The 15671-nt window shown below is 43.0% G+C and overlaps 1 protein-coding gene across 19 annotated transcripts in view; it reads left to right on the top strand.

Moving 5' to 3' along the window:
- Positions 1-15671, top strand: part of KIAA1217 (KIAA1217 ortholog) — a 367324-nt gene that overhangs the window by 270258 nt on the left and 81395 nt on the right. For all 19 annotated transcript variants that reach the window (XM_053359230.1, XM_053359238.1, XM_053359232.1 and 16 more), the window contains one exon: positions 8659-8851. In XM_053359230.1, coding sequence (XP_053215205.1) covers positions 8659-8851 — 193 coding nt within the window. The remainder of the gene's footprint in view (positions 1-8658; positions 8852-15671) is intronic.

Below are 15671 nucleotides of genomic sequence, written 5' to 3'. Positions count from 1 at the left end.
CTAACAGACAGTCTCAACTCTCAACACTATGTTAACTGCAAAAACAGTTGGGATGCTTTGCATTGCCAGACCTAAATATACCTGGGCATGTTCATAGTGGAGCATTGCCAGCCTTCCCACGAAATGTAGCTCATGTGTGAGGACTAGAGGCTTGTGATAACAGTTGAGGAAGCCAGGGCAACTAACCGGGGATAAGGCGTCCTGCAATTGTAATGTAGCTAGGGCTTGGGTAGAAACATCCATCTGTTTTGTGTGTTCTGAGTTGGGATCTCCTCCGCAGCTTGCACTGCTTTGTGTGTTTTGATTTAGGCATCCTCCTTGCATGGGGAATATTTCCATCCAATCTGTGGATAGAGGCAAACAGATAAAAACCTCCCCTCCCCATGCACTGACTTCACCGTCAGAATCCATGTAGTTTTATCTTTGCTTTACACATAAATTATAAATGTCAATACTGCTACATTTAAAAAAAACCCAACAAATCTCAAAGTGGAGGACATAACAAAATCAACTTAACATAACAAAACCAAATTAATTTGAATTTATTTTCACTCTGAAGGGTCATAGCTCGATGGCAGGCAGAGAATGTGATCTGCATGCAGAAGGTTCCAAGTTCAGTCACTGGGAGAGAACCCTTCCGGAAACCTTGGAGAAACACAGTTCAGTTAAAGTTTATTAATAGTCCACAGACCTTCAAATTCCTGAAAAAGCAAATATTTGATTGTGGTGAATGGGAGAGGAACACAAAAATGCAGGCATGCCCTTTATCAATACTTTTTTTTATATAGTGTTTAAAAGTTTAAACAATATGAAAGCGAACCAGTACTTATTAACCATTCTGTAAAAGTTATCTGAATGCCTTGGAACACTCAGAAGCAAGCAAAGTCCTGTTGCATACAGTTGGGCTGTCTTGGAGTAAGGATTGCAGTCTTGGTCCTGTTTCTAAAAGTAGCAGATTTCTCCCTCTCTCTTTCTGGCTACTTTCACACCGTACATTTAAATCACTATGATGGGGATTGCTTCTACATCAGCCAAATGAGCAAACTAGAGGAAGCAAACCTTACTGATCTATGGAAAGGGCTGCGGCATTTTTTATTATTATTATTTTTTGCATACAAAAAAAAAAGGTCCCAGGCTCAGCCATCCTCCTCCTCCTCAAACCTTTATTGGCATCACTTACAAACATTCAGAATAAATAGGCCAATGTGGACCAGGGAGAAGAGTCGGTGGAAGAAGATTGGAAGAAATTTAAAGATTATCTACAGAAACATTGTAAAATTAAGGAATGCTAAAATGATGTCGGAATGAAATGAAGCGGTTTTAGCAATAATGTTAAAAAGGAGTATGTAAAAATGGACTCTCAATAGATGAAAATATAAAGTTATAATATGTTATGATAAAGAATTAAGATAAAAACAAAGAGGGAAAGGATTTGCTGAATTAACCATTCGAACTGGAATACAAAAAAGGGAGGTGTGAGGAGGTCAGGGAAACAAGTAAATGAAAGGCAAGGCATGGAAAGATGGATTTATTTTTTATTGTTTTTATTTTTTCTGTATTTTGTATCTCTTGTTTTCTTTTTTCTATTTCTTTATTACTTTTGTAACTTCTTTTGAAATTTTAATAAATATCATTAAAAAAAAACCAGAATAAATAGGCCAATGTGATCTCGTCGCCATTTCAACAGCACAGTCATTTGCCCAAGGGAAGAAGAGGCGAGCAATTTATTTCACCTCTGTGGGGACTCCAGCAAGGGCAGGGTCCTGTAGCGTACTTTGGCGGCAGAAAATCAAATAGAGGAACTTGGCTACTGTCTTGGTGAGCTCCTGGTCTCTCCCCTGTAATAAGAAGCGTATAACCTCTGTCTCTGGTTTCCATGTTGGGATACATAGGTGGTCTAAGAATTGTTGGCGGAGATCAGCAGGCTCAGTCTCTGACATCTTCAGGTAGGACTAGGAGCAAGTCCTCACTGAGACTCTGGAGAGCCACTGCCTGTCTACTGTGGATTATACTGAGCTAGATATGCCAGTGGCCTAACTTCAGCAGCTTGCAATGTAACAGCAGAATGATTCCTGCTGTGTTTCGCCTTCCATTGCACAATCCCCGCTCCCCTCTCTGCCTTTCTTCAGCCTTCATTAGCACAGCCGACTGGGTGTTTTCTGTGGAATGATATCTCCTCACCCCACCCCCCTCTAAAACCAATGTCCATTGAATACTTCACAATATTGGCTTCTCTTCCCCCACCTCCAACCCTCAATAATGTAATCATAATACACAAGAAAAAATGAGTTAATATACACCCAGCTGCTGAGTGTTTGGATTTTCTTTCTGCAGCCCTGAATCCATTTCTGTTTTCACAGGTGAAAATGCTCAAGATTGTTGTGAGGGTAGTGAAGTGAGTGTGTGTGTATGTATGTACAGAGAGAGAATTTTTTTTCTTCATAGAAAGAAGTTAGTCTCATATGCATGTGGTATTGACTTTCTTTCTGAAAGCAGAACTAAGGAAAACTATTATAGATCCTGTATGTGGAAGAAGGGCTTCTACATTGCAAAGACCCCTGTGGGTTTCAGTGTGTCCCTCTGTGCTTTGTGCACGTATATTATTATTATTATTATTATTAGTCACTTTTCTCACAAAGTGACCCAAAGCAACTAACATTAACAACAATGAAGAACAACAACAAATGTTCCCAGTTTGCCTGTCCTTCTGAAATTGTGGTGCCCAAAGCAGACTTTGTACTCTCAGTGAGATCTGGCCAAAGTAGAATAGAGCAATTCCATTACTTCTTGTGATCTGGATGATATACATATTAGCAATAAAAAAGTATATTTCCACTGGCATAAAATTGTATATACATATTCCAAAATGCAGTCTGTGCCACCAGGAATGGCGTAATATATAATATAATATAAATGAGCAATACATCAGACAGAAGTTATGAGAGTGACAAAATAGAAGGAAGGGAATGAAAGAAGATGAATGGCCGACATTATTAAAAATCATATCATAATTTAGTCAACGTCCTAGAGACTTCGTCTTAAATATCTCATTATACTGTATATTATAAGTAACCCTTGAGTTGCTTATCCTCTCTTTCCAACCCCCTTTTGCAAAATGTGCAAAAGAAATTGATGTATTACTCAGTATCAGGAAACAAGTTTTTCCCCCCCTAATGGGTGTGTCTGTATGGATTGATATAGCATTTTATACAATACTTGTATTAAGGAGGCATGAATGCCCTCATGCTCACCCTTACAGAACTGAGGTTTTGCTTGTGTAAAGACACAGTCTAAGTCAGTGTTCCCCTGACCACTGGTCCTCCTAGTTATGGATGATGGGAGTTGTAGTCCAACAACAGCTGGAGACCCAAGTTTGGGAAAGCCTGTTCAAAGTGATGGCACTTAAACAGCATCACTTCATGGCGGCCTTTTCTGCCTCTCCACCTCATCCTTGCCGTAAGGTGCAGAAACTTACCTTTGGGCTAGCAAATGATAACACAAGAGGGGTGGCTGTGGGTGCTTACAGCTCCTAGGAAAGTGTTTTTCACCACTGCAAACCAGCATCCTTGATGGGAAAAGTATGGCGCACATGTTCTTCCTGCCAAGGAGAAGGTCCCAGGAGCAGAGGTATAATGGTCTAGGGTTGTGGCCGGCCATCAAGTCAAATATTCAGAGTCCCTGTCTCTAGTGTCCTAGAGCTGCCTAGTCAATATGAAAGAGAAACTTTTTAGTGACTGTGATAAGCCTTCCCATCCTTTGTGCTTCTTGGAGCCAATCAGAGTGAAAGGAGGAGAGCCGGCCACTGAGGATTGGCTCCTAGGGTCACTCTGGAGAAGGCACACAGGAAGAATATACAGTCAGTTCTAAGCCAGAATGTAACATGTAATTTGGCCTAAGGTTCCATGTCTGCAAAGCAGATATAAATTCATGAGTGGCGTCTTTCTCAATTAATGCATGGTAAGCTGCTTAGCAGTTGAATGAACAATGCTGCCCAGTGTGGTTTGTTAGCCGTTATGAAGCTGACAGGAATCCAGAAGGGAATCTGATACAATTTTGCTCAAAAGGTAGAACCTAATTGTACCCAGTGGATGCTAGCAAAATGGCCAGATACTACCTAACATCCAGCTTGTTGTAAGGACAGCTAAACTGGGGGGGGGGGGCGAATACATTGCCAAATAATTAATTGTAAAACATCAAATACTTATAGATGTGTTTGCCTGAAAATTCTGGGAGGAATTCTGTTTCACCTCATGAATTTCAACTGAGAGACCATTAGGAAATTTGGCAGAAGACTGATTATAGAGATCAGCACACCAGTTTGGTTCTTAGGCATTTCCAAGTGTCTAACGTTCCAGGGGATCCATGATCTAGTCTCTTATTTTTAGTTTTAGTTTTAAAAGCAACCATGTGAGGAATATAATTCAGACAGGAGTAGATCCACTAAGGAATATGATTTTTATTTTACACCTTTCCCCCTAGAGCTATCTTCCTTATCTAAATTGCTTGCTCCCGTGCTGGTATTCATTCAGCCCTGCAAAGGAAAAAAACACAGGTATCCATATCATGCTTATAGATAGATTTTACTGGGCTGTTCTATGTCTACACAGAATACTACTACTGAATTCCATGGGTAAGTGGATTGGCATTGCATCCAAAGATATATTTCCCAACCCAGGGCTAATCATAGCTTCACTAATGAGCTCACTGAAAGTTAAGGAGAGACTTAGATTGGGAAAACGATGCAGGGGGCGGGGTTAGCCCTTATCTTGTTCCCAGATCACAACATTATTCATTTAACACCAGAACTGCTTCAAAAGTGGGTATTGGGGATCAGATCAGAGGTCTCCCACATCTGATGACTGACTTTAGAAATAATATGATACACCAGTCCTGGGTGCTGTTGCAGTCAACAGAAGCTGGGAGAGAGCAGTGGGAGCTCACCACCGTCGCAAGACTTTAACCACTGACCTTCCGATCGGCAAACTCAAGAGGCTCAGTGGTTTAGACCACAGCACCACCTGTATCCAGTTCGAAAGCACACCAGTGCAAGTAGATAAATAGGTATCGCTGTGGCGTGAAGATAAAGCAGCGTTTTTGTGTGCTCTGACACCCGTCACGGTGTTCCGTTGCACCAGTAGCACTTTAGTCATGTTGGCCACATGACCCGGAAAACTGTCTGTGGACAAACGCCGGCTCCCTTGGCCTGAACAGAGATGAACACCACATCCCATAGTTGCCTTTGACTGGACTTAACTGTCCAAGGGTCCTTTACTTTTCTTTTTTTATAACCTGCTGTTGCAGTCATGGCCTACAACCACCAGCCACATTTCAGGTGACTGAATGAAAGAATTATTGCCTTCTTAAATCCCTTTTTGTTTTTTTAGGTCACTCACTTGTCAGTTCTTGGGTATTAACGTCCATGTGCCCACATGGGGTGTTTACAACCTTGTAGCTTAGACGCAAACGACGTCACGGAGGCACTTCAAAGCATGCCTCCATTCTCTTAAGATGAAAAATGTTAGCTGTAATTCCTGGAGAGAGAGAAGGGTGGGTGAGGGGGAATAATGCCTCATAATCATGTCACTACAGGACGCTGGGTAATACCTAATATATTAATGCAAACCTTTTGTAAGCACAAAGCTCCTGAGTCTTTGGATTTCTCGTTAGGTATTTCAGAGTTATTATATTTTGTGTGTGACTGGACAAGTTGGAAACGGAGGGAGTCGAGAGAGGTTGAAGTTCCGCAGCAACCTAATGAAAACCTAATAAAAAAAGCTACAGTTGCTCCTTCAGCCAAGGTCACCAAGGGAGTATGCCATGATCTGTGTCATTTCTGCAGCAAGCTCACCTCTCCCTACTCAAAAAATAAATATCCACCAAAAAGAAAAGGCCAGATGTCAGCAATATGGCTCTTTGTTTTTGAATCCAGCTTTGATCTGAACAGCATTTTCCAACCTTCTAAATATAGAACATCGCCATTGTCAGGGTTTTAAATTAAAATAAGAACTGGGATTGAATCCAGTGTTTTGGGCAGTGCGCACGAGAATATGGGAATCAGGAATCGAGGACAAGGGCATGTCAGTATAAGAGCCGTCAATGGGCAGCTCAATACTAAGCCAGAAATGGGGTGAAGCCCCCAGGAAAAAGTAAGAACCACAAAACACAAGGTTCTAGATGTCTGAAGTGGCTTGGACTGTGCCACTTATGTTTTCTCAGTGCTTGAGTTGCTAATGCGACAGCTGTAGGCACCATAGTGACTTAAGATTCTGCATCTCTAGGTTTTATTTCAAATTGAGCAAGGTGTTTTGGGGGGAGTTGGTTGGGAAGGGGTTGCCTGGTTTGGGGGTGTCTCCTGCCTTTTTTTTTGGTCTGTATTTGTTTTGGGAGGAAGATGTAGCTGTTTGGCTTGTTTGGTGGTGGTGATGGTGTCTCAGAATCACCAGTGTTCCTTCTGTGACTTGGGCATTGTGCAGTGCCCACAACAGTTCCTTAGAGTTCCGCCAAAACTTGGGGGTTTCCAGCCCATCTGCAAGACAAATGGTTGGGGGAGCGGCACAGGCTCAGAAGTGATGCAGGGTAGCCTAGATGGGCTCAGTACAAATAGCCAATGCAGATGCAGCTTTGGGCATGTTGTTCAGGCTTTCAGCCCATAATTCTGCAGTTGTTTGCAGCTCTGAGAGCTCTTACCCCACAGCTCCTCCTTTCCTCCTTTCATAACAGATTTCTAAGAGTGCCACATAGGGAAGCCCACTCCCTTTTTTATTTCAACTCGCAAGCAGTTATCTCTCAGGAACTTCCAGATCTGTAGTTATTCTGGGGTATGAAAAAGTTAAGGGCAACAAATCCTCTTAAACGCTGCATGGTTGGAATTTAGCTATGACTATAGCCAAGAACAGGCCTTTGAATCTTGCTGTGAAACTCCACTGAAGCCTTTTGCCCAGCCCTAAAATTCTTGCACGGCTGTGGAGTTCCTGACAGCTCTCCACATTGCCAAAGCCCCTTCTGCCAGCTCTCAACATGCTCGGGCCCAGCACACAATATGCTTTCCCCAGGTCTACAAAGAAAATTCTTCTAAAGACTGATAGGAGAGTAGAGATGGGTAAACTTGCCCCAATCAACCTTGGGTTAATTTAGTAATGCATGGAAATCATCATCATCATCCGCCCAGCTAATCTGAACTAGGAAAACAGACTCCTCCTCCTGACTGGTCTTCTCTGATTCCTAAAGTGTCTTCTCCAGGTGGAACCTGTGGAACATTAACTCCAACTCCCATCAGTCTCAGCCAGAATAGACAGTGGTGAGGGATGATGGGAGTTGTAGTCACTGGTTCCCAACCTCTGCTCTCTGGGCTGGTTTGACTATACAGTAACACCTAAACAGGAATGGCTAACCTGTGGCCATCCAGATGTTGTTCCATCATCTCCAGCCACATGGCCAATGGTTGGGGATGATTGGAGTCAGGGTCCAACAACATCTGGAGAGCCACAGGTTTCCTACACCTGCCTTAAAGCAAGTGGAAGGGTGGTAGCAGCAACATGCACTGATTCCCCTCAACCTGATGTGATTATAATACAGCATGCTGGGTAAATGGGAAAAAAGACAGAGCTTTGTCTCTCTCTTATGACTGCTAAGATAAACCATGGAGAGGAAGAGAATGTGGGGGTTTTAGAGAGTGGTTGGATGGTGAGTAGAGAACCTGGGAATTATTTTCTGGATCAGATTTTAATCTGAATATTTTTTATTTTGAGGGAATAAATCAGTGCTGGACCAAAGCTGCTCTGTCCCAGCCTTTCTGTTTGAAGTGGTGGAACTTTTGTGTACTTTCACATGGGAGAATGTAGGTGGGTAGGAGGCATAGCATTATCATATCAAGTGACCAAATATTTTTGCAAGGGGTGTTTCTTTCACTTAACACATCAAAAAAGAAAAAGAAGAAAAGGAAGAAGAAAAAGGTGCCACCAATTGGAGGTGTAGTGAACAGCCCATCTGCTTTCTATCCTCGGCAGAGCCCAAATGGCACACTGTTGCTTGAAAGAAATATGACTTCTGTCATTGGCATGAACACTTTGAGTGAAGGGCAGGGTTTTTAAAAATGTAATAATACAGAAGACTTAAGAGTGGAAGGTCAAAGTAGAGAGAGTATAAATTTGTCCCCTGTCCTCTTAGCTGAGTAATGCCTCTTCACACAACTAGCACAGCGATACTGAAAGAGACTTAAGGAAGCTTGGTGGCATAAAGCCTTTCATTCATTGCCTGTGCATTATGTCCTGTGCATATCTGCATGCTTACATGCTGTTACTGTTACAGACAATGCTAGCAATTGTCAGAACAGCAGGGAATGAAATTGCCATCTATCTAACCCATACTGTCTTAGCCTCGGGTACTTGTTAGATATGAATTTTGTGCAGTTGGACGTACCGCAATAAAAATCTTAATGGAATACCCTGGGACAATCTCTTGTAAATAACATACATGGAAGTCACCTTGAGGAAACAAGGCCTTGTATCATTCTGCATTCAGCAGCTCAAGTGATATTTTATCTTCTTGTATGAGAGGGAGGGGGAGAAATCCCTGCTCTCCTTTAGGCAGGGATCTTGAAGTTACCAGCAAAAGTGTTTGCTTTCTCTTAATGATTTATTTATTTATTTTATTTCACAGACAAGGAGCCCAAAGCTATCTCAAAGCCCACAGCCCAATTTGGGAGATCAGGCCGAATTATCAGAGGCATCTGCTGACTCCCTGGAAATCATGTCTGAAGGAGAATCTCTTTCTCCCTTCTCAAGAGGAAGCCGTACACGAGCAAGTCTTCCAGTGGTGAGGTCAACAAACCAGACAAAGGAAAGATCACTTGGTAAGGCGCTACCCACATTCTACTGCTGAACTAATGCCAGGTTTTGTTATGCATCTAATACTGTATGTTCTCCCTGTTTATTTCACTCCCCAAATGTCTTTCAGAGTGAAAAAAACATGGTGAAAAACACAAATGATAGGAGAGGAAGAACTTGACTTTTACTTAGCAGGCTGAGACCATGGTCCATCATTGTGTATGAACTCAGAGAACTGTGGCTTGTTCTAACTCCAAGTAGTCATAGCAAACCTGGATCAAACTGCACTTTGATATATTTGTTATCTAACTCTGATTTGAATAAGCTACAGTTCCTTGGGTTTGTAAATGACTGGGAACCGGGCTGTGTTGTAAAGCGGAAAGGGAAGCTTCTTCTCATGAACAAATGAAGGAAAGGGAGAGTATGCAGTCTCAAGATTTGTACAGGCTCCCATAAAACAATCTAAGACAGCCTTCTTAATCTAGTACACTCCAGATGTTGTTGGGCTCCACTTCATATCAGCTGCCGTCAGCTTGGTCAATGGTCAGGAATGATGAAACTTGTCATACAGCAGCATCTGGATGATATAACCTCTACTACTCCTCGTTTAGATGATTGGCTGGATTTGGTTTTACTGAATGATCTTGATCCAGTGTTTGTTTCTCAGCCTCGGATGGGAATTATTATGGTCAGCCTCATAGATGAATGAGTAAAGGTTGCAAAGCCATTGTGGGTCACAAATAGCTCCCCCAGGCTGTATCCAGCCCAGGTGGCACAATGGGTCAGTGTGTGTGGCTGTTAACCAGAAGGTTAGTGGTTCGAGCCCACCCAGGGTAGAGCTGTGGCCAGGATTCCTACATTGCAGGGGGTTGGACCAGGTGATCCTTTGGGTCCCTTCCAACTTACAATTCTGTTATCAAGGTTTCTCCCCTAGAAAGGCTCCTCTATCTTTTTTCTCCTGGAACTGACATGCGGATGAGTCGCCACATGGTGGCAGTGTGGAGCTGCGCAGGTGGGGGCAAAATGCCAGGTGTCCTCTTTGGGCTTGTTACCAGTCCTCTGTGGTCTATGCCTTGCATTCCTTCATACCAAGATACAACACTGCTTTTTGTTGGAGTCAATCCATAACTGGTTCATCTACCCCAGTATTTTCTGCTTTGACTGGTCAGGTTCTGAGGCAACTCACTCAACCTTACCCAGCTATGCAACTTGAGATCTGAGGAATTAAACTGGGGGTCATCTGCATACAAAGCTTGTCCCCACCATTGGCCTATAGACCAAAAGTGTATTTGTATATTTCTACCTGTTCGCGGTGGCGCTGTGGGTTAAACCACAGAGCCTAGGACTTGCCGATCAGAAGGTCAGCGGTTCGAATCCCCACGACGGGATGAGCTCCCGGTGCTCCTGCCAACCTAGCAGTTCAAAACCACGTCAAAGTGCAAGTAGATAAATAGGGAAGGTAAACGGCATTTCCGTGCGCTGCTCTGGTTCGCCAGCCAATAAAGCGAGATGTGCGCTGCAACCCCAGAGTCGTCCGCAACTGGACCTAATGGTCAGGGTCCCTTTACCTTACCTGTTCAGGTCTGTGTGACTGTAGAGTTCTTCCTAGCCCCAGTTCCTCAGTGGGAACAAGATCTCACTTGGAGGCATACTTGACTGCTACCCACTAATATTTCCACACACACTTCTTCTCACAGTAACCATTCTTGCCACACATTGAATGGGCTTGGAGCAGATTAGTGAATTTCTGTTACCAATTAGCTACACATAGGAATAGGTAGATCTCTCAGTTTTGGTTTCTCATTTTGCTGAACTTAAGTCCAGATCTTCACATTTCCACATCAGCTTGCCATTATATATATATATATTGTCAGCATTTTAGTGCAAATTTATCCTGACACACTTTGGTGTGCAATTTTGCCTAATATGCGCATTTCTGCAAAGTAATTTCCTAATGCCGGATTGTATGTTATTTTTACTAACACATGCACTTTTAGGCACACTCGTATATGCACTTTTGCATGCGTTACCTAACTGGAAAGTTGCATCGCAAAATTCAGAGAGGAAGATGGCTGTGTTTTAGATGGGGTGTATTCCCCCCCCCCCGAAAGTGTTGATTGGATAGATTTGCCTTTAAATGTGAACCAAACCAACATTTCTCCTCCACCCCTAGCTGCACAAGTGGAAGGCAATCTTTCTCAGGAAATACTGCCATAGGACAGGCAAGCTGTTGCTATATAAGGCAATGAATGCAGATGGTTGAGGAAGGCAAAGGGTTATTGCCATAAAGAAGCTTCTTTTCTGCAGGATCCCATCTCCCAGACTGCAGAGCAGCATAAAGCAGAACGGCAGCGGGGTCATAAATCATGGGGGCTGTTCATAAACTGAACGTAGTGGTTTATTTATTCTGTTAACAATCCCAGGCCATTTTTATCAAGAGTGCTTTGATATCTGATACACAATCAGCTAAAAAAAAAAAGTACAAAGAAGTATAAACGAAAGGCGGTTTTAGCTGGTTTCTCTACACCAACAGAGACTCAGAATGATTAAAGGTGGTCTTGCCATATATATTATGGGATGTGGGAGCTGATTGTGTTAATCTGCAGGAACTGTAGCCTGCCTTAGTTAATGCAGCAGGTACTTTTTGGAAATTCTCCACATAGAAGGGTTCCCCAAAAATCTGTAATGAGAGAACCAACGTTATGCTATTTTTGCAATGAAAAATGTAGAACATGCCAATATGACCTTAACAACTCGGGCTGACGGGGATTGTAGTACAATCATCTATAGGGTACCAGATTGGTGGAAGTTGCTGTAGGCGGCACCTCCTGTTTATATTCTGGTGCCCATAGCAGTATTCCCTCTCTTCTGAGTCCTCATTTAGGATATATTTCCTAAGTACAAAAAAAAACAAAAACACCTCAGACAAACCACTCACTGTGAGCTCAAATGCTATGATGTAAAGACCTACATTATGATATTCTGTTGGGGTTATTGTTGTTTGTCATATCATTTGTGATATGTGGGATCCCTAAGGAATTCACAAATCCCACCAACATCTGCTTCTCCCCTTTCCCATTCTGCATGTTTTTAATCGACTTCACTCATAAATCTTGGTGGAGAAGAGAATGGCCGTGTGCATGTCTCTCTCCCCCACCGAAGACAACAGCAGGAGACTCATACCTCAAAGAAAATGCCTCAGTGCCCTTGCAGAACTTGGACAGAGGCAAGAATGGAAAGCCTGGTGTGTCTACTGGGGGGGGGCAATTACGATTACTTTGGCTTGGACCCTAAGATAAGTTAGTTATGATTAAGTTCACGTGAAGGAAGTTTCCTTGATTCTTTATTTCTCCCAGCATTGCCTGCCATCATTTGTTCTCCCTCACCCCCCCCCCCAAAAAAAAGCTACTCCAGAAGGTTGGAGAGGCATCATGGACAATGTGGGGCAAGGGAAGTTGTCTGAACATCTACTTAAGGTAAAGGTAAAGGGACCCCTGACCATTAGGTCCAGTCGTGGCCAACTCTGGGGTTGCGGAGCTCATCTCGCTTTATTGGCCGAGGGAGCCGGCGTACAGCTTCCGGGTCGTGTGGCCAGCATGACTAAGCCGCTTCTGGCGAACCAGAGCAGCGCACAGAAACGCCGTTTACCTTCCCGCCAGAGCGGTACCTATTTATCTACTTGCACTTTGATGTGCTTTCGAACTGCTAGATTGGCAGGAGCAGGGACTGAGCAACGGGAGCTCACCCCTTCGCGGGGATTCGAACCACCGACCTTCCGATCAGCAAGTCCTAGGCTCTGTGGTTTAACCCACAGCGCCACCCGCGTCCCTTTTGAACATCTACCTACTTTGTGTTTATTCCCTATCTCATTATTCCCCCACCCACCCCATTTCCAGGAGTGGCTTTTTGGTGGGGCACAACTGACAGGCAACACTATATTATTCAGGCTCTACCAAAGCATTTATTCCTGACCAAGTAAAATCTAAAGTTCTTTTTGTTAGTTGGAAAAGTTTTATCATTTATACATGATTTTTTAGGTTTCTTGGGGGGTCGAAGAGGTGCTTTTCTGAAGGAGTAAATGCACGTGTGCTCACTTTTGTGGAATGTTTGTCAGTACATACGTTGTAGAAGCCCACATTTCATTTGCAGCAGCTTATGAAAGGCAAAGAGACAAGCTTTTCGCTCTCTACGTAATTTTAGAACCTGGCTCATCCAGTGATGATTCTGAGTAGGAGAAGATGAAGGACAGACCCATGAACCTGCTTCTTGCACATAGTTAAACTCTGCTATTCGCTAAGACAAAATGTGATTGTGACTACCAGTGCAGGGGGTTTTTTTAAAAAAGGAATTAGACAAATTCATGGAATATAATATTGCCAATGGCTAACTGTATCCTGTCTCCAGGACCAGAATGAATGTGCTCTTACCATCAATCACTGGGGAACAGCAGAAGAGAGCTATTGTGTTCATGTCCTGCTTGTGGCTTCTCATAGGTATCTGATTGGCCGCTAACAGAAACAGGATAATGGACTAGATAAGCAATCCATGGGGAGTCTCCCATCCTCCAGGTGTTGCTGTGCTGCACTTGCATCGGCTGTAATGGCTGGGCTGCTGGGAGCTGGAGCCCAGAAACATATTGAGGGCCGCAAGTTCCCCATCCCTGAGATAGGTCTGATCCTACTTTCCCACTGTTTCATTTCTTCATTCCATCATAATTATGATGTAATGCTCGTTGGGATCAGTCAAATTTCCTTCCCAAACTGCAGGAGGGTCCATATACTGTAGGAAAGAGAAGCAGATATCCCCCAGAGAGTGGGATCCAAGTATATAAATGTGTAGTTTATCTATAGTATAACCCTTTATATGACCAATGCCCCATTCACCAAACTTCAAAGGTCAATGCTTATAGGACATTTGCACTATATTGGTTGGCAACTGAGGTTCAGGGTTAAGTAAGTAAGAAGCTATTAATTTGGCTTAGCATTCCCCCCCCCCTCTCTGCCATTCCTCATAGGCCCCCAACTTGTTCCAATCTAATAACTGTCTCACAATCGCTGTCAAAGGGGTGTCATCCACTTCTCTTTGGGAGGATTCACGTAGGTAGCCGTGTTGGTCTGACACAGTTGAAATATATTAATTTTTTTAAAAAAATTAGAGCCCAACTAAGTTTGTTCTTGGGTATAAGCTTTCGTGTGTATGCGCCTTCTCTTTGGGAGGATATGACTGAACTCTCACTGATGGTATGCAAACAGGTTTGCACTCAAAAGCAACTAGTGAGACATGCCTTCTGTTAGAAGATTTCTGAAATTTCATCCCTCTATTCTGTAGTTCTTTGCATATTAGAAGAAAATTATGTGCGCCGAGTTTAGGGAGATAGCTATATTTGATTAGTCGAGAGGGATTCCTCACTCTGAATGGCATTTTCTAGATTATGTAAACAACCAGTTGATAATTTGGAGATAAAGAATTCCTTCCCTAAATATGTCTATGTAGCATTTGATAAAGCACCAGTGATAAAGTACACAGTGTATACATTTGATCAGTGGCCCCACTTCTTCCAAGTGATATGGAGTCAGAAGTTGTAATTAAGGGGTGTTTAAATAATAGGCAGTGATTTATTAGCTGCATACGGGTTCAAAGACTGTAGGTTTCACACCATTTCACAGCCACAAACAACATGCCATCATACTCTTAAATTGCCTCGTTAAACATTAATGCTTCTTGAGTGATGCTTTTCTGCGGCATTTCCACCTTTTCATCGAGCTGCAATACTGTGTGTCAAAATCAACTTTGGAATAATTTTTAAAGTTCAGAATATGGCAGCCCCATTAATGATTGATTGGTACTTCCTGTCTGGAGAACACCCATTGGTTGTTGTTTTTCTGTATACAGCTAAGGCCTTTGCCTTTGACCGTAAAACTCTATACGGCTTGGGATCCTGGATAGCCAAAGGCTCACCAGCTTAGGTATGAATCTACTTACTGTATAGAATCTGTATTGGATGCCCTGCTCCAGGTACTTCTTTCTTCAGAGGCTGGTGAATGGTAATAAGGGCTGGCATCCAATGTAGTACAGTCGTACCTTGGATCCCGAACACCTTGGTACTCTGATGTTTTGGCTCCTGAACGCCACAAACCCAGAAGTGAATGTTCTGGTTTGTGAACGTTATTTGGAACCCGAACGTCCGACGGGGCTTCCACGGCTTCCTGCAGCCAATCAGAAGCTGTGTTTGGGTTTCCGAATGTTTTGGAAGTCGAACGGACTTCCAGAAGAGATTCCATTCAACTTCCAAGGTATGACTGTACGAAGCAACTTGTTATGTTAGTGCAAGGATTTGCACTCCCCCCCCCCAAAAAAAAATATGTTCTAGGGATTCCTCCAATTCTCCAGAGCAGATTTGGGGAGGGAGTTGTGGGGCGGGTGGAGGGTGTTGCATCACATAAGCATTAATCTTTACACTAACAGAACAAGCATGTTGGATACCACCCAAAACCTTTTGGCAGTAGCAGGTTAGTTGGGGATCCTGCTCCCCAAATGAAGAACGTTTGTCTCTGCTGGCTTCATTTCATTATTCCCTGCCTAGTTTTACATTCCATTTTATTCCTGTCTTCCGAGAAATCATACACAAACTTGATAACCCAAAACAAAAAAAAAATTTCCTTCCAGTAGCACCTTAAAGACCAACTAAGTTAGTTCTTGGTATGAGCTTTCGTGTGCATGCACACTTCTTCAGATACACTACTGAGTGTGCATGCACACGAAAGCTCATACCAAGAACTAACTTAGTTGGTCTTTAAGGTGCTACTGGAAGGGGAAAAAAATTTTGTTTTGACTATGGCAGACCAA

The sequence above is a fragment of the Podarcis raffonei genome, chromosome 12 (assembly GCF_027172205.1).
Source record: "Podarcis raffonei isolate rPodRaf1 chromosome 12, rPodRaf1.pri, whole genome shotgun sequence".
NCBI classification, from domain to species: Eukaryota; Metazoa; Chordata; class Lepidosauria; order Squamata; family Lacertidae; genus Podarcis; species Podarcis raffonei.
This window is presented reverse-complemented; position numbering and strand designations above follow the sequence as displayed.